The sequence below is a fragment of the Pipra filicauda genome, unplaced genomic scaffold (assembly GCF_003945595.2).
Source record: "Pipra filicauda isolate LSUMZ 115617 unplaced genomic scaffold, ASM394559v2 scaffold13_size5146498_pilon, whole genome shotgun sequence".
Taxonomy (NCBI): domain Eukaryota; kingdom Metazoa; phylum Chordata; class Aves; order Passeriformes; family Pipridae; genus Pipra; species Pipra filicauda.
Window position 1 is genome coordinate 3408273 of NW_024103874.1, and position 23397 is coordinate 3431669.

Sequence of the window (23397 nt, forward strand, 5' to 3'; positions counted from 1 at the left end):
CTCCCCATGTCTTTCAGATACAGTTCTGGAAAGCTGAAAAGAGATCTGTGACTGAGAGGAAACCCCACAGGGCTGCCAGATTTCTGTCTGTGGAGCGGGTGGGAGCTGGCGGGGGTGGTTGTGCAGGAGCTCTGTGTCCTTCCCACCACTGCTCCCAGTGTCAGGACGTTCCTGGTGCCAGCAGGGCCGGGCTCTCTGCTCTGCCTGGGAGTGCTCCATGCGTCACATGGAGTTTCCCTCCAATACAGCCTCAGCCTCCCAACAGCTTCTTCCAGGGATGAAGGTATGATGGGTGGGCAGCTTTTGTAACCTAGAGATTGCCCTACCATTACCCAGGTTCCTCCCTTTATAATTATTACCCCAAGCTACCATACAACCTGCAGTTTTTCCCTCAAGAAATGTGTAGTGGTGTTTGGAATCTTTTCCCACGTAGGTAGTTTGACAAACATGGGAGTGCTGTGGAAATCATTAGTGCTAAGAGTAAAACCTCTGAATAAAGGCCTTGGGATTTATGTGCTCTGTGCTGGTAATAATAATTAGAACATATCCTGCTGCAGGTAACTCCCACAACTTACACTTTGCTCTGAAGCTGAGAAACTCATTGATTAATCCATGGGGTCAATCGGTCCATCTTGTTTGGAGAGTTAATCATAGAAAGCCCATGCACCAGGACCGAGAATGAAATGGGTTTATTTACTGCTGCTTAATCAGAGAACCCAAACTCTCCTGTAGAGTGGTGAGAGGTTTGTTTCTACTTAGCCTTTAATTGTAAAATGATCTCATTAGTGCCATAGTGAATATCAGTACTATCCTGCAGACACATGGAATTTAAGGAAGAGCAAAAAAACAAAAATGTTTGCCCATAAAAACTCAGTATCTGCCAAAACGTGTGATGCAGTTGGTATTTGCAGAATTACACAAGCCAAGCTGTCTTTATTCGCCTCGGAATCTGAAGCTGCAACATCAGCTGCACATCCCAGTGACTTTCAGTCTACATTGCTGTTGAAAGCAGAGGAGGACTGTCATACTGAAACTACTAGGACAGGTTTTTGTCCAAAAGTAAAAATGTCTACTGGGAAAAACATGCAGCTACTATGGCATTTACCAAAGAAAAGGGTAACCCTCAGAGTTAGCCCAGCCCAGAGTGCCTCTTTGCAGAGGACTTCAGACCATATAAGTGCCTCTGTCATCAGTGCCTGGCTCATGTGTTAGTTAACCATTCCTGAAATGTCTCAGTAGGGTTGAGGAAGAGTAAGGGGATCTCAAATGGGCAATGAAATCCAGAATAAAACAGTCCTTGCCAAAGGAGGTGCTGGAAACCTGGAGGTGAGGTTGCACACCCACAGTAAAGCCCTGAGCATGAAAACGTGGAAAGCAGTAAAAAATGTCTTTAACATGAGCACCAACAGATGCAGGATCATGTTCCTGTGCTAAAGAAAATGCTTGAATGTGAGTGCACATCCTGCAAATCCAATTGAAACTCGCTGCCCTTTGAAATCTGGGTAGTATCTCTCTGCCTTTGTGGTAGGAAGCTTCTGGCTTGGATGTAGAAAATCGGGGATAAAAAGACTCCTCTTAACCCAATGCTAAATACCAGGAAGAGAATAGAAGGGAATATTCCCTTTACTAATACTTGTTTCTAATCAGATAAAAATAAGTGACAGTGTAGGAAGAATCCTTCTACTGACTGCCAGAACATGTCGATTTATCAAATTTTTCTACCGTTGCTCTTTTTTTTGAGCTCGCCTCAGAGCTGACAGTGTATGTTTTACAGTGCAGCAAGGTAGATTGATTGATCCTAAATAGAAAAGCCTTTGGGGTCTCGAGCTGATGTTTTAGCTTCAGAAAAAAACTGAGTAAAGCATGTTAATGTAGAGAAAGGAGCCTGGTTTAATTGGACCAACTCCTGGCTTCCTGAAAATTAATGGCTGGCTGGCTGTTGCCAGAGTGATTCATCTTTTCTATCATGTTCTACAGTCCTTCTCTCCAGGGGTCTGTACTCCCCTCCAATTCCAAACCAAAAGTGAAATATACTTCTTCATTTTTTCTTCCTTAAAAACATGTATTTTAGTTGAATTGGCTTCCAGTAAATGAAAAATAGCGCAGGTGGGGATATAAAGGAGGCAGTCAGTGTCTGGGAATTGGGTTTTGTTTACTGTAGGGCTCGTTTGGTTTTGTTTGCATGGAATTTAGATCTTTTTTAATATGCTCTCAACTCCTCATTGCTACTGGCTGACTGTACAGGTGAGAGAATGACTTTTGAAAGGATCCCTGTTTCAGTCCACTGAAATCTATTGTTCCTTTTCATCTGGCCATGGAAACAGAAACTCTATGCAAGCAAGAGCTGATAAAAGGTGATATAAAGCTGGAAAAGGTGTCAAAAGCATTTAGGTGGCTCCAGAAATGAAAAGATGACTTTTCCATGTGGCTCCATCAAGCCAACAGAAATACTTTTTTTAAAATAAATGACTTGTGTATGAACAAGGTTTGCCATTTTCCCCATAAAACCTACAGCCCTGGCTTTGTGGAGGCAAAACAGCTGTAGATGAACACGAGGCAGTCAGGAGTTCACCAGTGTGAGCCTAAAACCCACATGGATAATTTGGTCGTGGAGGGGGTTGAACTTCGGAATTTAAAGAGGGGAAATTCAGAATGTACTTTTAAAAGTAAAATACTTCTATGTGCCTTTTGAAATCTGTTTTAGTTTCTGCTGGAGATCGATTGCTGCTCGTTTGGCAGTTCTGAGGCGTCACAAGTTGACTTGCACATGGAGGGATTTCTAACAAGCATGTAATGGGTTGGGAATGTCGTGGATGTTGTATTACTGCAGATTTCAAAGAGGGGGATTCACTGTAACTGAAGATTACAAGAAGATAAATAAAGAAAGATTTTGTTTAACATAATTACATATGGTAAATTGTTATGGTAATTTACTATTATTCCAGCAAGGCAAATATTAGCAGTCGTAGCTTAGAGATCATAAATAATGCACTGGAAAATTGGATGTAATGTTTCACATTGACCTGACATATGAGAAATAGGTAAAATTGCAGCAGATTCCTGTGCCATTAATTACAAGAAAATAACATTAAGAACATGCTAAATCATGGTAACTGTTTTCAGGAGATGATAGGCTGTGGGGCAGTTCATTAATTCTTTGAACTCATTCATTATTTTTGTTTTTTACTCCAAGAACAGCTGATGAATAATCAATGCTTTGTGAAGCTGAGGGTGTGAGCATGCACATTTTTATATACATTCATATACCAACCAACACACATCCATTTATTTCGAATAGGTTTTTGTATCAAAGCATTTTTTTAAACTGTATACTCTTAAACTCCGTCACTAGGGATGTGTTTATTAGTCTCTGAAGCAGTTGTTTGAATTGCTGGTTTTACCTTCTACCAGTAGAGTTTGGTTCTCTCCCGTGGTGCTATAAATATTAAATAAAGACACTAAGAGTTTATTAGTGTGATATCTTTTATGGGGACGTGGTTGAAAATGTAACCTATAAAGTTAGTAATGGGAGGATGAAAATTACACATTGTCTCCATCAGGTTTTACAGCCATCCTTTTTTCCTATTTATGTGTTGTTTTTCTTGTGCGGAAGGAGAAGGGCTCTGAGCATTTTATTAACTGCAGGAAGCAAATCTGGCTGTGTATTGTGTGCTAGTATGGGATTTACTGTAAGCAGGAGTGGGATAGAAACAGGACTCTGGACTTACGTAGCATTGTGTGTAAGTGCGATGGCTCAAGTCAGTTTTAATTTCCACAAAACACTGAAACAGCAACGTCTCTGAATTCTTTCAGAAGGGTCAAAATGCCTGTGGTACCTGGGCAGATCCATCCTTTTAATACAAGAGAAAAAAAATAGGACAGGGTAGGACAAGAGAGAATGGCCTCAAGTTGCAGCAGGGGAGGTTTAGGTTGGATATTAGGAAAAATTTCTTCACTGAAAGGGTTGTCAACCATTGGAATAGGCTGCCCAGGGAAGTGATGGAATCACCATCCCTGGAAGTGTTCAAATAACATGTAGATGTGGTACTTGGGTTAATGGTTTAGTGGTGGGCCCAGAGTTAGATTGTTAGACTCAGTGATCTTAGAGGTCTTTTCCAGCCTTAATGATTCCATGATTCTATGAAAATCTTCTTGCCTCCCTTTCAGTGTTTCCCTTTTAAGACAAGATATTTTAGTCACAGAATTCCACTATGGATTTATGTTTGTTCATAGGACTCCATTTCACACAACAATTGCAATAATAAGTTGTGTGACATTCCTTAATTTTTTTTTTTTTTTGTCCGGAACTAATTTGGAAATACACAGCAGTTTGTAGGGATAAGGATCTGCCTCTCTTTGCTTTTTGAAGTGCCTGTGAAGGTCCTTTTTCCCCATTTATAATTTTTGTCCCTTGTACGTGGGCGATGGAGGCAGTGTCAGCTGGCAGTTTGAATTTCAGGGCTCAAATCCCAGCTTTGCTTGAGGTTTCCAGTGTGGCCACAGGGAATTCACTCAACTACAGTTGGTTCCCACTGCTATAAAGCAGTTTTCTCACAGAATCACAGAGGGATTGCGTGAACATAAAGAAAGATGCCTCGAAAATGTGGCTGTGTAAAATTTTATGCTACGTACTTACTTTGTCAAATAAATGCAGCTTTCCAACAAGGCACAGCGAGCTCTGCTTCCCATTAGCACTTAATGGAGAAATCACTTTGTTGAGGCTGTGATGTGCTCACAGGGCGCATTTTTGTGGTTAGCTGAATGGTTTCATACCTGTTCTTAGACAACAGGTTCCTATCCACTAAGGACATGTTTGGGTCTTTTTAATTCCTGGTGTGGTGACGTGCAGGGGAATGCTGGCCAGGGCTGAACCCCCTGCAGAGGCCGGAGGAGATGGATGAGTGCAGGCTTTTGGGAGCATTGGGCCGGGAGTGCCAGGGCAGGAATACGAGTGATTTGCTCATGATCACACAAAAGGGACATTTCCGTGCACGCCGAGGACTCTGCAGGTTACCCAGACATCTGAAATTTCCAAAGGTCACAGCTAAGCCATCCTCACCTTAATGGTGTTCACAGGAGGGGTGGATTTGGCAGCTTAGGTTTATCACGGTGCACCGAGTGTAGGGGAGCTGGTCAAGAGACACAGCTTGAAAAGCAGATGGATCCTGCTGGAAATAGTGGTGTGTATTTGCTGCTTTAAAGTTCATCAGGAGAGAAACATCTTTGCAGTGATAATCCTCCAAATGAAGGGACCTGTGTCCTGAACTGTGGGATGATGCCCTGCCAGGGGGTACATCCTAATAAATGAGTATTATCCCTCCTGCTCTTCCAGCCCTGTGCAGCTTGCCAGAGGGGGCACTTTTTAATGGACTAGGAGAAGTTAAAGGAGAATCTAGAAGGATAAGGCTAAAAGCGAGTTCTTTGGTTTGTACCATTTATAGTCCCATTAAATTCAGTATATTTCTCAGACATTTGGGGGGCAAGGAAGTTCAGTGTATTCGTACATCTTTCAAGATCCTCACTTGATCATTTGACTCTGTCCAGCCAGCTTAACAAGCTAAATAATAAAAGGGAACAATGCAAAACTTGTTGAATTTTTTTTCACCCTGGGTCTTTTTTGAAGAAAAATACCATTTTTTTTTGTCTCAGATGCCCCGCAGTTTGCAGCAGACTCCTGCAGCTTTCCTGCCCATCACTCAGTACCTGTTTCAACGTATCAAATTGTTGTACTTCCTCCTTTCATAGAGAAGCAATTAAAAATGATGAGGGTAAAGGGTTAAACCTAAAAGCCTGCTAATGAGGGTGCCTTCTTGGTTTTTCTTTCATCAGGCATTAGATGCTGCTTTCAGCATAAGCTTTCGATAAGCATCACTGAACATTTTATCCAGCGTGTTTTTAAAAAGTTGGAGTTTTTTACCATCCTGTAAAAATGATAGATGTGTGACTCTGCTGTTTATCCGAAATCCTAATTACTGATGCTGCAGCTTTTAAATGTTAAATTCATGCAGCGTTCTTTAGGCTTCAGACTGGTCAAAGAAAGATTGATTTGTGTCCACAGAGAGTTCTAAGTCTAATAAACACAACCAGTGTTTGTTTGTTTATTTATTACATTATTTGAAAGTCAAGAGTTGCATCAACTGCAAATTACGTAGACTTAGAGATTTCTAAAGGAGAAAAGGAAAAAAAAGAAAAGCAAAAGTTGTCTGCTGCTGAATGAAACTTTAATTTCAGTCTCCATGAGAGCAAAGAGTAGAGGTAAGAGGTGGAATTTGAAAACAGGGATAAGGTCTTCTTTCCTTGAACTATGTCATTTATTATAGAACAATAGCTTGATTTTTTTTTCCCATATACCCATACACATATATTTGGGAAAAGTATTTTATATATAAATTTGCATAGATAAGGTATTTATTTATAAGATACTTATAGTGTATTATGTGGATCTCTGTGTGTGCATATATATTGTGTATGTGTATATATATATATATGTATGTATAAAACAGTGCATCTCACTAGTCATGTAAAATCCCAAGGAATAGTTTTCACAGAGCAGCAAGGAGTTTAGAATCTCTAATCACAGAATCATTTAGGTTATAAAACATCTCTAAGATTGTTGAGTCCAACTTTAAGCCAGCACTGCCAACCCAGCACTAAGCCATGTCCTTGCAGTCCTGTGATGGAAGTGTGAGCAGCTCAGCTATCCTGTGTTTTCTCTGCTGTGCATAAACAGTACCTGGAGCAATAGCAGCAGCTCTGCCTGACAGCAGCTGAGCATGGTCATCCCTGGGTGTTTGGAATCCCCTGCAGAGCTGCCCAGGTGAGCCGTGGCCCCGTTGCTGCCTGTGCAGAGTGACTCAACACTATGGAATCCTCATGTCCTTGAAGCCTTTCTGCGCTTGCAGTCCCTAAAGGCTCTTAGGAGAGGAGCAGGCTGTGCTAATTCATTGCTGAGCGTTCACCCACCTGTGCTACCTGAGAGGAGCAATGTGGAGCAGAGACGGTGCGTGTTAAAAAAAAAAAATGAAATTAGACAATTTCTCTCAGGATTTTCTCCGTCTCTAGTCAAGTTTGTTTTAAAATAATGGAAGTAATTAGCAAGTCACAGAGGGACTTTGTCTACGAGGTAGCCATTTTTAGATAATGGAGCATAAAAGTCGACACAGTGACATATGACACCAGAGCAGCATATTGGAGCCACGCACTGTGTCTTAAGCAGATGTTTAAGTACTTTGAATACTGAAATCACCACATACACGTATAGGAAGATTGTTGGGGTTTTTTTTCTCTCAGACTACTGGTACACTGTAGGGCTTTCTTTTAATCTCAGTAAAATCAAAGTAAACTCGGAGATGTTTTTAATGTGCAGTCATTATCACTCCTTTCTCTCTTCTTCAGATGTCTTTCCACATATGATACGTGGGTACTTCGGGAGGTAGGGATGGGAGTTGTGTTCTGCATGGCCATTGCACAGCAGAGGGGTGCAGCAATGCACCAGCTCATGTGCCAGGTTTCTAACAGCGCTGATGGCATGGAGCTGAAAATAAATAACATTTTAGAAGTGAAGCACTTGATGTGTTTGCACATATTTATTGTAGCTGTGAATGCAGGGGAGATTTGCAGAAATTCCTGAGAGATGAAGGCCATCTCCCAGCAGGGTGGTCCCAGGAGGAAGGGGGATCTCCCCTCACAGGTCTCTGAGGCCATCTCAATTCTTGTAGGTGCCAATAAACTTTGTGTGTTTAACCTCATCCAGTGCTTTCAGATTTTTTATATACTGGATAACTTCATCCACCTTATTTTTTACGAATCAATGTATGACACTTGCAGTTGGGTAACACTTCCCACCACACACATAAAAATGTACAAATGGGATCTAAATAAACACACAGCATAGAAAGCCTTTGTAAGATGTACAGTCATGACATGATCACACCCTGGTTAGTGAGGGGTGCATTTTGGTGAAGGAGGAGAAGAAGGATTTTCTCTTCTTCCACTACAATTTGCTCCTCGTTTCTCTGCATTTGGATGGTGCTGGGGGGCTTTGGCAGCAGGGTGGCTTGAGCCGTTTCCTGGCTGTTTTTTTCTTTCAACTATGCCACCCTTTGGATTTTTATTTAAATCCAGATTAGTCCTTGATTCAGCTCAAAGCAGCACTGCAGAGGAGTCAGTTGTGGCATGGGGGGAAAGGGATGGTTGGGGTACAACTGTCTCAGGAGCTCTTCTCGCCTGGACCGCCACTGCATCCCTTCTCCCACCACAGCCAGTCTAGGTCGGATCCGTCCGGCCCAGCTCTTTTTCTGCAGGAATTAAGTGCCTGCTGAAGCCCCATCAGACCAGGCCAGCAGGTTTTTCCTTGTCTCAGGGCAGGCTGGAGCATGTCTGCTGAGCACTCAGCAGCCACAGCGTGAGAACCAATCTAACTATCCGAGCTGGAACGCTGTACATCCATTCTCACTCACTTGAGATGTCTTTACGGATACAATATGTTTGCCTTCACCACATGTGTGTTCCACCCTGTGGATTACTCAAATGGCAGAAAGTGTTTTGTTTCCTGTGTTATTAGCTGCAGGTTCAGTTTCGATCAGATTTGTCAATTTTGTCATATAATAGAGTTTTTGTTTTTCTGTCCTAATGTATGTGACATGTTTCATAATGGCAATAAAAATAGTTTTCAAACTAGTCTGTGAATGACTTTGTCCAAAAAAAGAGGAAAATAAAAATATCAGCGACTGGGGAGCTTTGATCTGACAGAGTAGGCTTTTAAATGGCACATTATGGGTTTTGAAGCACAGTTTTACAGTTCCCCTTTGCAGTAACTGTAACATGTGAAGGGTCAGCCAGGGAGGGAACGCAGCTCAGGGTGGGAGTCCAGTTCCAGCAGCAGATGGGTGCTCCAAAATGGTTTAACTTTTTTTCTGTGTTTAATTTTTTTGTTGTTTTTATATTTCTGATAATGGAATTGTTATGGGCTTTTGAATTTCAGTTAAGAATGTGCAAATAGGCTATATGGTGAGTAGGTTATTGAAGGGTTAGGGAAATGGAGAACATTTCCTGCAAAAAAATACCCACAATGTGGGTAATAGACTCCAGTTGAATTTAAAAGATAATGGCGACAAGGGAGAAATCCACTTGTAGAAATGGGGAACAGCTGTGTTTGAGATCTAATGAAACTGTATCAAATACTTTAAAAATGGCTTACAGCTCCTTCCCTGGGGAACAGAGATAAAGCACAAGAGCACTCCTGAAAGGTCGAAGAAACAGTTAAATCATTTCCTTGATGGTTATTAGAGATATAGAAGACATCAGTGAAAATTAAATGTCTGAAACTTGTATTTGATTGCTTTCCTTATCACGCCAATCTCACACATTTCTTCCATCTCTTACTCTCTGTTCTAGTAAAATTTAATAACTGTGCTGGTAACAAGGGAGTTCGCTATGAAACCAACAGCCTGGACTTCAAGGTGAGGGCGGACAGGACCCTGTTCGCTGCCCACCACGTGCAAATGCCCTCCAAGCAGCTGATCCTGGTGGTGACGGCGTGGGATCCCCAGACCCTGGGCAGATGGGAGGCCATGGTCCGCTTTCTGGTGGCAGAGAAGTCCCAACACAATGGACACAAGGTAAGAGTTTTTTCAGAGCTCTCTTTCTTATTTCTGTTCTTCCTTTGCCCCAAAGTTTCGTGTGGCTTCGGAGTGTTTGTGTTGCCTGGTCTGTGCTTCATAAGGAAGCGTCCAGGTAGGAGATACCACAAGCAGCATCCAATGATCCTTGAACCTCTCTGACAGAAATGATTTAAGGTCGCCAGTGAGGGAAGTGTTTTTTAAGTTCATACTTTTGTATTTTTAAGTGACTGCTTGGCTCTGTTGTACACTGCATGTTTGCAACTCACTGCTAACAATCTCTCTTGACTTCAAGTAAAACCTGCAAATGAAAGGTGCAGAGGCAAAGTCAACCATCTCCTTGATGGTTTTAAGTTCAGATTTCTTTTGTGACAGCCCAGACCTGGAGTCACGCACTGGCTGCTCTGCCATGCTGCCAAGACATCTTCCTGGTTTTCACAATTATTCCTTTCTCTTGTGAGCCATCTGCGTAGCCCTGCAGCTTCCAGAGGGGAGATTTGGGCTTGTTCCTTCCAATGCAAGGACAGGGAGCATTGCTGCTGCCTGATAAGGAACACATGCTCACACATGGTGCAGGCAGCGAAGCACAACGTGGCACTGCAGTGCCAAATGTCCCCTCTGCTCAGTGCCAGCACCTTCCCTTCCCCAGCCCTGACAGTGAAAAGCCAGTGCCATTCAGTATGTCAGACAGAAGGTTACAGATGGTTTCTTTCTACTTTAGTTTCATACACTCAGCTGAAAAGCAGGAGGGGTCTGTCCCTGCCCAGCAGACTGAGAGCAGCATTCCCTCAGTTAAATGCAGTGGTGGGCTGCACAGAACCATTGGAACTGGGGGGCTGCTCCATGAAAACACATTTCTTCTGATCTGCCCCTTGAGTAGCTGTCTCTTTCCTACCTCTTCCATCTCATTTTTGGCAGCAGCAGTTCACCTTTTCATTTTCAGTGTTAGTCTGGGCTGAAGATCCTCTACTACACTGAGTAAATGCAGTTATCTTGTCTGGTGCCAACTCCAGCAATGTAATGCTGGGCTGGTTGGGTGGTTACATTTAGGCAGGATTTGGCAGGGAATTGTTTAAAGAGCCTGATTTATTGCTGGATCTTGAAGGCCTGCGGAGCAAGGATGAAGGTGTGTGTCCTGGGAACAGTCCTGTCTCCTTCAGGGACAGGAGATGTCTCTTGGCTGTGGCTGTAGTTGGGATTAATGCAGCACAGTAATGATCAAAATAGCAAGAGTGACCTCTCCTTTCCTCCTTTCTGCAGTGCTTGGACAGAGAGGGCAGGGCAGGATGGGGAAAGAGGGAAAGACTTTCCATGTCATATTGTTAGAACTTCACCCTGTGAGTCTGTGCCATTTGGGAGAATTTTTGCCACATATGAGACAAAAAAGAAAAGACTTGGACAGACTTAAATCTTGCAGCTGTCCAGTGACTGACCCCTGAGTTTTTGCATGGCTTAGAGTCATATAAATACACTTCTGCTGCTCTTCAGTAAAGTTTGGGCTTGTGCAAGATGTAATTAAGCCCTGTATGTTATGTCAACTCTATTTGCCATTTTCTAACCAAAGAAATACTGCTTCCTTCTAAAAGTAATTAAATATTGAAGGAACAAAGTAAGATGTCTTATATACTGCTTTAAATTTCTTCTCAATGTGGCAGAAAGAAAACTAAATAAGCACACATTTCTGTTTTAGCAGAATATTTGCTTGGAAATTCATCTAATGTTAATGTAAGCTGAACTCTGGTTGAAAAGAGAGAGGGCTAAGCTTCTTAAAATTCATATCCCTGCTTTCTAAAAGCCTTATTAGTGTGTAGTTTGAGGCCGGAAAAATACGGAAAACAAGACTAATGACAAGGTCATGAGCAGTTTCATGGTGGGTCCCTATAGCAGGCATCAGACTTGTGTTTTATTTAAATGCTAGTGGTTTTTGGAAGCAAAGTAATCCTTTGTTTGCTAAAGAAATAAATGTGATTATGAGATTATTTTAAAAAATAATAGTGTTTGTGGCAAAAAAACCACCCCTGAACCTAACAATATCCAGTTCAGTACGTTTCAGGCTGTGACCCTTATGTGTTTGGTGCCTTTTACTAGAAGCAGATTTCACATTTGGTTTTGTATAGTGTAATATGTCTCAAGCACTACTACATAATTTTTTTAAAGACATTCCAGACTGTTGTGTTATATTCAGGATATGGAGATGGCAAATCTGGGAGAGAAAGGAGGAGGTGACCTGAGAGAGAGGGAGAGACCAGATCTCTGTTGAGGCGCATCCATCCATTTCCATTTTACTGTGTAAATTTGTGACTGATTTCATGAAAATACTGAACAGTTCCCAGACATTAAAAATAATTGGCATAAAGTTTGCTTACCACACCTGTTTGTTGGCACCTCCAGCACAAACAAGTCCTTGTGCCTTGCTCACCCATCCTCTGTGTTCCCATGGGCATCTCCGTGAGCGATGGCCCCCAGCAAGGGCAGCACCACTGGCCCTCTGAACCACCTCTGGAAGGATAAATCTGAATTTAGTTCACAATTATCCATGGATTACAGCTTCATGAAAACCAGCCCTCCTGGAATGGCCATTATTAGACATCTGGGTTATTGTGGAGGTTATAATACAGAATAAATGTTATAGGAGGAGTCAGTATTTTTGGGATACCGGCTGAGGTTTTGGGAGACCAGGAGTGAGCCTGCCTGCACAGTGGAGGCAGTGGGCTGCTTTCCAGGAGACCATGGAGGATTAAACCCTCAATAAATGATCCTTTGGATTTGTGATCCTTTCTTGTCATAATATGTTAAGACTGGAAATCTGCATAATGGGCTTGGGAGAGCTTTGGTGGTGGCCAGCATGGTTCCAGGGTGGGAGAGTAATTCAGGATGGCTTTTGTCAGGATAGTCCTCCCCTTGTGTGCTTTCTTTGCAAAATCAGGGGGTTTGATGGCTGTACATGCACCTCAGATCCCTCAGCTTGCTCTTGGTGCAAGCTGATATTTTAATGGTGAGTGAGCCAATACAGTGACAATTTCTCCTCCTTCGTAGGGTTGGCCTTATAAATGTGCTAATTGCTTTAGATGCTTTAGAATAACGTGGGAAAACCTGCCAACTTCAGCAGTAACCACCGTAATGAAAGAATTCCAACTACTACAGTAAAGTGTCATGCTAGTAGGAAAAAAAATGATAGCAAAGAAGGTAAATACTTCAAAAATGTATTTTTTTGATACATGAAGCATACATTTCTGCTCCTCCCCAGCAAACACTTGAATGTAAACTTTTTTTTTCTGGTTAATACAAGTGATGTTAGTAACTCTAGAAACTTTTTTGTTCAGTCTTGCAGGAAACCTGATAGCAATTCAATTAGAAAATGCAAATGAGGTCACATATTTCCCACAGGAGTGCTGAATTACCCCAGAGGAAACTGAGCGATATTCTGGCATAACAATAAATACTTAAGATAAAGTTTCTTCTACTGTTCTTGTCTGGCTGCCTGTTCTTGCAATTGAAAGTATCAATCGAAGCTGTGGGTATAATTTGGAAAGAAGAAAAGAAAAAAGAAAAAAGAAAAAAGAAAAGAAAAGAAAAGAAAAGAAAAGAAAAGAAAAGAAAAGAAAAGAAAAGAAAAGAAAAGAAAAGAAAAGAAAAGAAAAGAAAAGAAAAGAAAAGAAAAGAAAAGAAAAGAAAAGAAAAGAAAAGAAAAGAAAAGAAAAGAAAAGAAAAGAAAAGAAAAGAGAAGAGAAGAGAAGAGAAGAGAAGAGAAGAGAAAAGAAAAGAAAAGAAAAGAAAAGAAAAGAAAAGAAAAGAAAAGAAAAGAAAAGAAAAGAAAAGAAAAGAAAAGAAAAGAAAAGAAAAGAAAAGAAAAGCTATTTTCTGAAATAACATAAAGTCTTTGTGGCTTGTGTCAGCATTTCTGAAAGATGAACTTGAGTGGGATAATGCTCCAGAAGAAAACAACATAAAGCCAAGCTTTACTTATCTGGAATTAGCAGTCTTCTTTTCTAAGAGTGCATGCTGTTATTTTGAGAAATTGAATATTGATTCAACCAGAAGTCAAAAAATGAAGATCATGTTTGTGAACAGTGACATTGCTGAGGACTTCAGTTTTCAGAGTGTCCTCTTTTTTAGTTGCAGAAACTCAAGTCTTCCCAAGTACATCAGTAGATATATTGTGCCATTTGGGCTTCACTCCCCCCTGCCCTCAGTGTCCATCAGTCCCAACTCTTCCTCTTCATTCCTTGCTAATCAACTGCCTTCACTCCCTGGATTGGCTTATCCCGTCTGAAGTTTTGGTCCTCTCACTCATATTGGTTTTTTATTTTTCAGTCCCTGCATGTGTCTAAGCGTGTTAAGGCACATCTGGCAAATTTTCTTCTGTATTTATTTATGTATCTATTTTTCTGTAGTTCTCACCTCATAAGTTAAAATCAGGATGATAGAAACACAGCACAGAAAGGAATTCATAGCACAAGAGCTTGGAGGTAGAGGATATATTCAGCACATGTAGGATGTCAGTCATCTGCTGCCAGTGACTTATTTTTGAAAAAAAATCCTGTTTTCTTTGAATCATTTATATGTCAACAAAAGTTTCTCGTTGTTTGAGCTTCTCAAATTCTGAGCATGGAAATATGTAAATTTTTGTAATGTTAAGTCGCTGGGAATTGTGCAATTAAACTTGGAAATATATGAGTCTGCAGCTAGCGTTTAAAACATTGAGAACTGCTGTCAGAAATCCATCCTTGCTTAAGCCCAGTTTGTGTTTTATTATGTCTCATCTTATTTTGGGCTTCTTTCATAACCCAGGCATGAGTCCACAGCCATACAATGTGAATGTGAAAACCTGACTCTTACAGCCAGAGGGTTTTGGCGGTTTTATTTTTTTATTTAAAGCCTTTAAATAATCATCTGTGGTATTTTACCTGGCTGAGGTTTTAAATTCCAGTGCAGCCTTTTATTGCTGATCACAAGCACAAAGGTCTCCGGGCAAGGAAAGGCTTATTCAGCACTGCTCCTTTTCATGACCTGGGTTATTGTGCAGCCAGGATGCTCTGCACGAGGCTGGGGAGCCAGGAAGATGTAGCCTTCCCTTGAGGGAAGAAAATGAGAGTTTAAGTGGGAGCTGTGCTTCCAGTGACTCCAATATCCCTGATGCCCTCAAGTGGATGCGCCTGGAAGAAACGGGAAAACAATTGTTCCCTTCCTTTCTTCCTTCCTGCCCCTGCATGGGGATGAGATGTTATCCATGGCATCGAGGTGATGGGAGTTTGCCCATCAAACTGTGTTATCCCTAGAGAGGGGCTGAAGAAATGAGACAGTATTTGTCATCCTGCCTTTTTCTGACCGTATCGATGCATATTTTCAAGACTGAGTCATTATGCTGGGCTGTCCTCATTGACTGCCTCTGAGGGGGATCCCAGGCAGCAAGTAATTCCAGCAAAATAGCAGCTGGAAAAACTTTTATTTCTGTATCTCATCAGTGAAGCAAGACCTTGATTTATCAGTCAGGGTGGGTACGTACAGAGATTTCTGTTTCCTTTAGGTAACTTCTGAGACATTGTTTGGGGTTTTAACAAATCAGATCAGTGGAAAAGATGAGAAAAGCTGATGACTAATAAATAAGTATCATATAATTGTTACCAGTGAGACTGCTCAGGATAATTGTGGAAGTCTAATGAAGATGCATCTGGTGAACTTGTCTGACCTCACACTTAAGTGAACTTGAACATCTCGCTTGTAATCATTGCAAGAGATGAAAGTGATGGTTGTGAAAACACGTGAACTTCCTTGGCCTGATTTTCAGGTGTGTTGAATCCCATTGCCTTGTGCTGAAGCCAAGATAAGATGTGACATACAGGTGCTCATTGCCTCGGAAAATCAGCCCACTACGGGAAGTTTCCAAGTGCTGCACTTGCTGCATTTAGTTCTTAAGCAGTCAGCATCTTACCAAGGGTCAGGCTCAAAGCCGTGCTAGAAAGATCATCCATAAGTGAAATTCACTCCAGATCTGTCTTCCTTCAAACAAAAAGAAGTCCTGAGGATTGAACTGCCTACGCGGAAATAAGTTTTTTCTGATAAAACAAACCCCTTGGACTGCTGTGTGCTCCTACCTGTGATGTGTGCCTTGCCCTTGTGAGATCAAAGCTTTTGACCTCTGATTTCATGTTCTTTGTTGGTAACTGCTGAAGTCTGACTGCCACTTCAAAAAAACACGTTTTGGACTGAATATCCCAAAAAAACCCGTCATTGCTGTGATAATCCGTGGACAGTTGGGTGTAAACATGAGTTTGAGTGAAGACAAAAATTGTTTCATGCAGGCAAGCCCATTAAAATAAACCTTGTTTCTAGGGGCTGTGAGTGTCCATGTATCTTGCCCTTAGCCCAGCAAGCTGAGACAGCTTGGTGGGTACCAGCTCAGTGTGAAAAAGGGTTTGGGTTCCTCCCACCCTCCTGCTGGATGTGGTGGTGACCCTGTGGCATGGCCAGCTGCAGGAGAGAGGAGAAGCATCCAGGGATGGGTGTCCAGCTGGGCAGGGTGGGCTGAGGGCCTGGCGATGCCAGTGGGATCTCAAACACTGTCCCCATCCAGCAAAACTAAATTTAAAGTCACCCTTAAATTTCATCTTGCAAGTGGAGATAAATGGAATGTGTTCTCATGGTCAAACTTAAACGTTTGCTTAGGTGCACTCTGAAATTGGAGAATAAAAGAAGAACAATCTTTTCTCAAGAGCCTCTTGAAATAACCAAAGGATAACTTGAAAGGGCAAATTCTCACGCTAGCACTGAGGAGAAGTACCAGACTGAATTACTTTGCTTTGTGCTAAAGTAGCTGTGGTGCTTGTGATCTCTTAAATCTCTTGTGATCTTTGTACTTGCAAACATTGTGAAGAGAAGGACTATTGTTACACTTAATTCATTATGATTATTTTAATTCATGTATCTTTTGAACCTCATGGCTTTAGAAAAATAAAATGAGATTAAAATTTTTCACAGGCTTGTTAAGGAGTAGGCTTGTTAAGGAGTAAACTCACTCTCTCTTCTTTCTGTGATGAAGAACACTTGTAGTAGTCTGAGTTCTGGAAGCAAAAGGAGCTATGTTTTGGAACTGTTTTAAATTATTTGTTAGAAGTTTTATCCGGGAGGAAGAACTCAGCTTGCTAGCCCAGATATTTCATACATTTTTCTCAGATATGTGCAGAATTCGAGGGGCAAGATGAACCTGCAGTAGAGGTTTTTACTATATTACATATGACAAGATCTACCACCTTTATTCCCGACCTGTGGATATCTGAACAGATAACAAGTATATGAGTATTTTGTAATTTAATAGCCATGCTCTTGAGAAGTACTTGTAGTTCCGAAGCCATTGTGTATGGCTTCTCCCAATTATGACAATGACATTAACTTGAAGATAGAAGTGGCATTTTATAAACACTAGAAGGTAGAGTACAACAGTAATTTAGATGTTTCTTAAACAACCCTACCTGAGAAGCACTGCGAGATTAGATGTTGCTGAAGGCAATGTGAAAAGGTCAAGTTGATGTGGGGAGCTTTGCAAGGAAACAGCCTCATCAGAACTTTTCATGTTGGGATAAGATGTTCAAGCCTTAAAATGAGAAATAAAAGTACATCAAGAGCTGTGCTTTGGGGACGATGTCATCTTCTTTGTCGTCGTCTTCTGTTCATTGAACACTCTTGCAATATTCGAAGCCTGACAGTGACAGGAAGAGTACCACAGGTGCCCTGGCCAGGAGGTGCCTCTAATCATCTGTGCAGTGCTGTGGAATAAGTTTGAAGACAGCTCTGCCTCTCCACCCCAGTCAAAACTTCCCTCACCTCTGAGACACCGTTCACATTTTGTGTCTGCTCAGTAATGAACAGGAGCACACTGCCTGCAGGTGTCTGTGCTCTGTAGCACAAAAGTGAAGCCTCTTCAAATGCTCCGTGACTTACCAGGTTCCAACTTAAACTGGTGATGGCCTACCAAACGTTCAGGCAAACAGAAGGTGTGGGTGAGTTCAAGGGATGTCTGAAGTTCAATTACATTGTGCTGGGAAATCAACACCTCCTGTCCCAGCAGGGTCACCTGGTCAGCAGCTGCCTGAAAAGGCCCATTCTGGCCCCAAAGGGGAATATGTATGTGACCTGCAGCCTGTGTTCCACGGGGTCCTCACCTGGGCCACCAACCTTATGAGGCTTTCTGATCAAAGACAATAACATGTATTTGGTTTTTTTTAAATAACAGCCTTCTGATGCAACCAAGTGGGTTATGCCCAGAGCTGGTGAGTGTCTCTTTTCTCTGGAGTCCAGACTAACTCAGCATTTAATTACAGTTGCTCACTAAGGGCCCTGCTGGACCTTTTGCAAAGAAAGGATCTTCTGCTTGACTCACAAGACAGTATGTTGGGTTCTCCCTATTTAAAATTCCCCTGGTTTTACCTGTTACTCTTCTTCACCTTTTCTCTTGCTTTGCAGCCCTACAACGAACGCTAAGGAACATTTTGATTCCTCAGTCACACTGATCACATTTTATTAGTTCTATCAGATAAAATTTTCCTAAGCCTGCAAAGCCATCCAGCTACCTAACAACGTTAAATTTGCATTCATGCCTCATTTTTCAGCTCTCAAGGAACAGGGCATGTAGAGCTTTGACTCTGACTCCTTGGGAACGAGGGGGTTTGGCTTGGCTGATGCATGTCTGTGTGTTACATGGCTCATTCTCCTCCTCTGAGGGCAGTAACTTGGTTAGCTTTTAGTCAAACTTTTTCTTCCCTGTCAGCTGATGTGTTCTGGAAGCTCAAGCTCTTGCCAAATCTGACAATTTTTCTTACTAATTGACTCTAATGTGAACTGCTCCATGCAGCCCCACTGCTAGCTGATAAAAACAAAAAGTAATGAATTTTTGCTTAACTAGCTGATTTAATTAAAATGTTTTATACTGTACTTGTATGGTTTCTATAAATGGAGAGGTAATTTTGTTTAATGAGTTCCTAACCAAACATAACATTCCTGACTGTACGTAGCCAGATTTGATAAAGGTTACAAATGCTGCGATTCCACTGTTTGCTTTTGGAAGTCGTGATGATCGAACAGCTTGCTTGGGTGCTTGAAATGCCCTGTCAGGATTGGTTCCCTCTATTCCTGTTTATACCAGAAATTATTACTATAGTTTTAGGAGCAGGGGAGGTTCTTCTCTGTGTCTGAACACTGTTCATTATCTTTAAAGTGGAAGTCTACTGCCAAAATCACATCTAGTCGTCAATTAGTGGCTTCTCTGCAAACACATTAATTTAATGCCCCTGCTGAAGAACTGCGAATGCTGGAACATCTTGCTGCTAAAACACTGGTTTTCAGAGCACTTTGACACAAATCATTCATGAATAGCAGTTTATGCCGTGATGGTAATGGGATGTGACATGAAGCAATCTTTGATTAAATTTACCACAATTTACAACTATTAGTAAATAGAGCTAATATAGATAGTCATCACAGAGTTCTAGAATGTGGATAATGAGAAAAACAGATTATAGGTTCCCTACCTGTGCAGTTCCTAAATAATACCTTCACATAGCATGACTATAATAAATGAAAGTCTAAAATAAAAAGTTTGATCTTTTTAAAACTACTTTTTTTCCCCGTCTCCAACTTCGGCAAATTCAGCAATGACCTAAATAAAAAAGGAATCAATTACCCTAAAATAAATAAATTTGCTGTTTGTTCTGCAACCCTTTCATTCTACTGTATGAGAACACAAAATGAAATATCTTTCTCTACAAAAAGATCAAAAACTGGAGAAATGGTGCATTTTGGGAAAAAGGGCTCATTCGTCCTCCACTGCCGTCCCTGATGTCAGCAAAATGTTGTTTCCTTAGAACAGAATTCATGCAAATGTTTATTTTGCAGTGCTCTCATATTCCCTTTGTTAAAAAACTAAGCTCTATTTTCATTGTCTTATTTTCTGTTTGGTAAATATCATTTTCTCATGTCCTTTTTGCAGCTACCATGGAAACAAGCGAAAAATGCTTCAGATTAAATATTTTTAAATAGATTTTTTTCCCTGATGGAAAATAGTACCAGTTTTCAAAATGTATATTGATATAGGAGCTGAAGGGAAATATGTTTGAGCAATGGACTAAAGGTGGCTTTGTATCCCCTTGTATTGATAAAAATATATTAAAAACACGTTACCATAGTTAAACCCTAGGAGTGACACTAGAAACAAAGCAAGCCAAGTACTATTTCTTTTGTGAAAAATGTCTAGTGTGAAGTGTTAAAGATCCTATGAAAATATTAAGACTGGCATATAAATAAAACAGGTTAAATCATAAATAATTTTGATACTTGGTAAATAAAGGCCTTATTTCCTCTCCTCCAATTGCAGATACTTTTTATTGCAATTGCAAGAATATTATATTTTAGTGCTGAATCCAGAGCATTTCATTTTGCAGGTTGAGCCCTATAAAATGAATAATCTCCAACAAACGTACCCTAAGACTCACTGTTATTTATATGCAGGGAATGGTGGCTTATTTACCCAAACATTCAAGTGATCCAAAATGTTCAGCTAAGCAGGAACACAAAATATGATATTATATTATGTAAATGGGTTTGTGATACGCTCTGCTGGATAATAACTTCCAGATGTCTCCGTAGCCAGAGGCTGACGGATATCAAAGGCAGGTTGGCTGGGAGGGGAGACGAGCCAGCTGGCGAGACTGGCTACTGCTAAGTGTAGCGGAAGGTGAAAGCTGGTGCTCCTTCACACTCACTGGTTTTATTTGTGGACTAGTAAAAAGTCAGTGGCTCGCAGCCTTCTTGTCACGAGCAGGACGGGGCTTGAGGGGCTGTAGGGATCCCATGTGTCTTGTTCTGTCAGGGAATTATTTTTTGACCTCTTTTGTGAGCAGAGGTTGAGTTTAGTCTGAGTCTCCCAACAAATGAAAGGCTGACGAGCCACAGACCAACACTGACAGGAGCTTATAGACTGCCCAGGTGGCAATTCTGACTTAGCCTTTATTGCCAGTGCCAAGTGCAGACAGGGAATGTTCCTGAGCTCTCAAGAATCGTGGTGTAAGTGGAATTAGTTGAAGCACACCTACAATCCCACCAGTTTGGAGGAAGGTTTCCTAAATCTGGTTGAAGTCTGACAGCCCCTTAGGGGTTTAGCTCTGTGTCCTCTTCCGAACATAGCAGGTTGTATTCACCGTTGTTAAAGTTAATGCTAGACTGAAAAGGGACTGGAAATGACTCCTGTGAGATGGCACTGAAGTTACTGAGGTGGACTTCAGGACACCCCTACACCTTCTGTGGAGCAGCCTGTGAGAAGAAATTTCCTCTTCTTGCAGATTGCTTGCAGAATGTGGACTTTAAATAATACAGCCAGCCCAGCACACATTGCATCTCATCCTTGGCAAGCTCTGAAAGATTCTGCCCCAGTATGAACACTAAGGCATTAGATCCCACTGAATCCAAATTCTCCTAACAAGTTTATATCCCAGCATGGGCTTTTCTCCTGTTGTTTTTCTTCATCCCACACTTTTTAATTACTTTTTCTCCTTGATCTTAAAGGTTTTCATCTGTTATGGCTCCGCTGTGTTTCTCTAGTTTATCAGTGTCCTAAAGTGATAGACAGGCATAATTACTGAATTGCCTGACTATTTTGTATCCCCCTTTAATTATCTACGTATCACCAGAGACCACGCTCACATGTTCCATGTTTGGTGTTTGATCCTGTTCTAACAGATTATAAATGTCACCATGTAATGTTTGGAATGGAGAGTGGACTTCACTTTCCACTGGGCGCATGTTCCATGGATGACCCTCTCAGACTGCACATGCCCATCCCCCTTGTGTCATATGTAGGAAGGGGATGGCACCTCACAAACACAACAGGAGGGAAACCACCCTAAAGCAGCAGCACTAGAGGTTCTCAACTTGATTATGGGAAGGAGTATGGGCAGACTGTGTTCTGGTGACACTGCAAAAGGTAGCGATAATATTTTATCTTTTCAAAATGTCTTGAAATTCCAGAAAGCATATGGCCTGTGAGGCCATGAGAGAAGGAGCAGTTGTTATCTCAGTGAACACTGTTATTCAGCAAAACCAGGATTGGAAGCTGTATTTTAGAATTAATTGAATTTGGTGTCACATTGTGCTTTTGAGTTGAACTTTATATTCTTGTAAACTTGAAAACACAGGAGAGTTTTCTGGGGCTCGCTGTTAGTCGATGCTGTTATTCCAGAGATGTTCTTGGATGTTTCAGTCAAAGATCTGAATAGTTCTGGCATTTATACTTACCAGACTTTGTTACTGCATTTGTCTCACAGCTTTTAAACAGCAGAAAACATGTACAACGTATTTAAACAACACCAGAGAAATTAGGGTCATGAGAATGCATTGTCAACAAATGAAGATAAAAAAGAGCTGTTGTTTTAAAAAAAAAATTGTTGTTGCAAGATGCTTTTGAATTCTACATATCAAATTCAGAGTCATGTTGATGATTTATTCTAATGTAGGAAAACATCATCAAGAGTGACAAGCAAGCTAGTCACTGTCTAGTCACCTGCCAGCAAGTATTTCATACAGACTAAAAAGGCTGGTATTTCCTTGCTGAGCTGACACTAATTATTTCAGTATACATGGAGCTTTGGGATTCATGTTAATTCTCAAGTCTGTCTTTAGTTCAGACTCATTCCACTGTGTAAACTCAGCAGAGCACAAATTATTTGACCATCCTTTCATAATCTGTCCCAATGCTCACTTGCCAATTATATAAACTGATCCAAATACCTGCTCTCAAAGGATCCTCATTTGGGAATCACAAGCCAATTAAAAAAATAGGGGATATCCACTTTTCTGTGACTCACATCTCACAGTCCTGTTTCATGTTGACGTGCATTTCTGTGTGTCTTCTTTAGATAACATTGTTTTCATCAGATACCTTTCTGGTAATAACACCCTCTTTAGATGAAAACTCTATCACATATAACATATTGCATCCCCTAGGAAGGAGGAGGTCAGCAGTGCCTACAAGTATCCTGACTTTCCCAAGAAAGTCTCCCACTGCTGCATCGTGACTCTGTTTCTTTGTTTGTTACACACTTAAGTGAGTATTTTTAGAACAACTTCTAAATATTGAGCCGTGGTTCTGTGATTTTGCAGCAGCTTAGTGACAATGCTTGTTGAAAGAGTATAAACAACACTTAGGTGAAGAAAACCCCGCAGTCACCTTGGTGGCATGAGTGTGAGAGAGGACCTGAGAAACGTGCCTGTGTGTGACTGAAAAGACCCTATTTATCTGTTCTGTGAAAATTCAGCTCTGGAATGGGCTCATTTTTAAGGACTGCATAAAAATAGCTGCGTTTTTGCACAAATGCTTCCAGTCCTTGCAGCCAGTGGATGTCTGCCCTCCACAGGTAACAGAGATCAGAGCCACAATCAAGCTGTGACAATGGGCTGCTGGCTGCTGTGCCCAGCTCGCAGTGTCCAGAAGGGCCACACAGCTTTGGAGCCACCTCTCAGTTCAGAAACTGTTTACCTTTCATATGCTGTTTAGTTTTCATATACCTATATAGTCTTGAGGTGAATTGCACTTCCAGATCAGGAATTGAAATGCGCTAATAGATGGATTTACACCAAACTCTAAGCCCCAAAGCAACGATTCCCACCGAAATCAGTGCCTACAGATAACTGTTTGTAGGGTGTTTGAGTTTGTGTGTTTGGAGTGAGACAAGAAGTGAGTGTGGCTTAAAATGGCAGGAGCCTCAGAAAATACTTTGATAGGTTTTCCCAC

The 23397-nt window shown here is 41.3% G+C and overlaps 1 protein-coding gene across 1 annotated transcript in view; it reads left to right on the forward strand.

The window, feature by feature from the left end:
• CDH4 (cadherin 4) overlaps positions 1-23397 on the forward strand; it is a 425706-nt gene that overhangs the window by 246308 nt on the left and 156001 nt on the right. The window contains exon 3 of the mRNA XM_027710649.2: positions 9397-9620. Coding sequence (XP_027566450.2) covers positions 9397-9620 — 224 coding nt within the window. The remainder of the gene's footprint in view (positions 1-9396; positions 9621-23397) is intronic.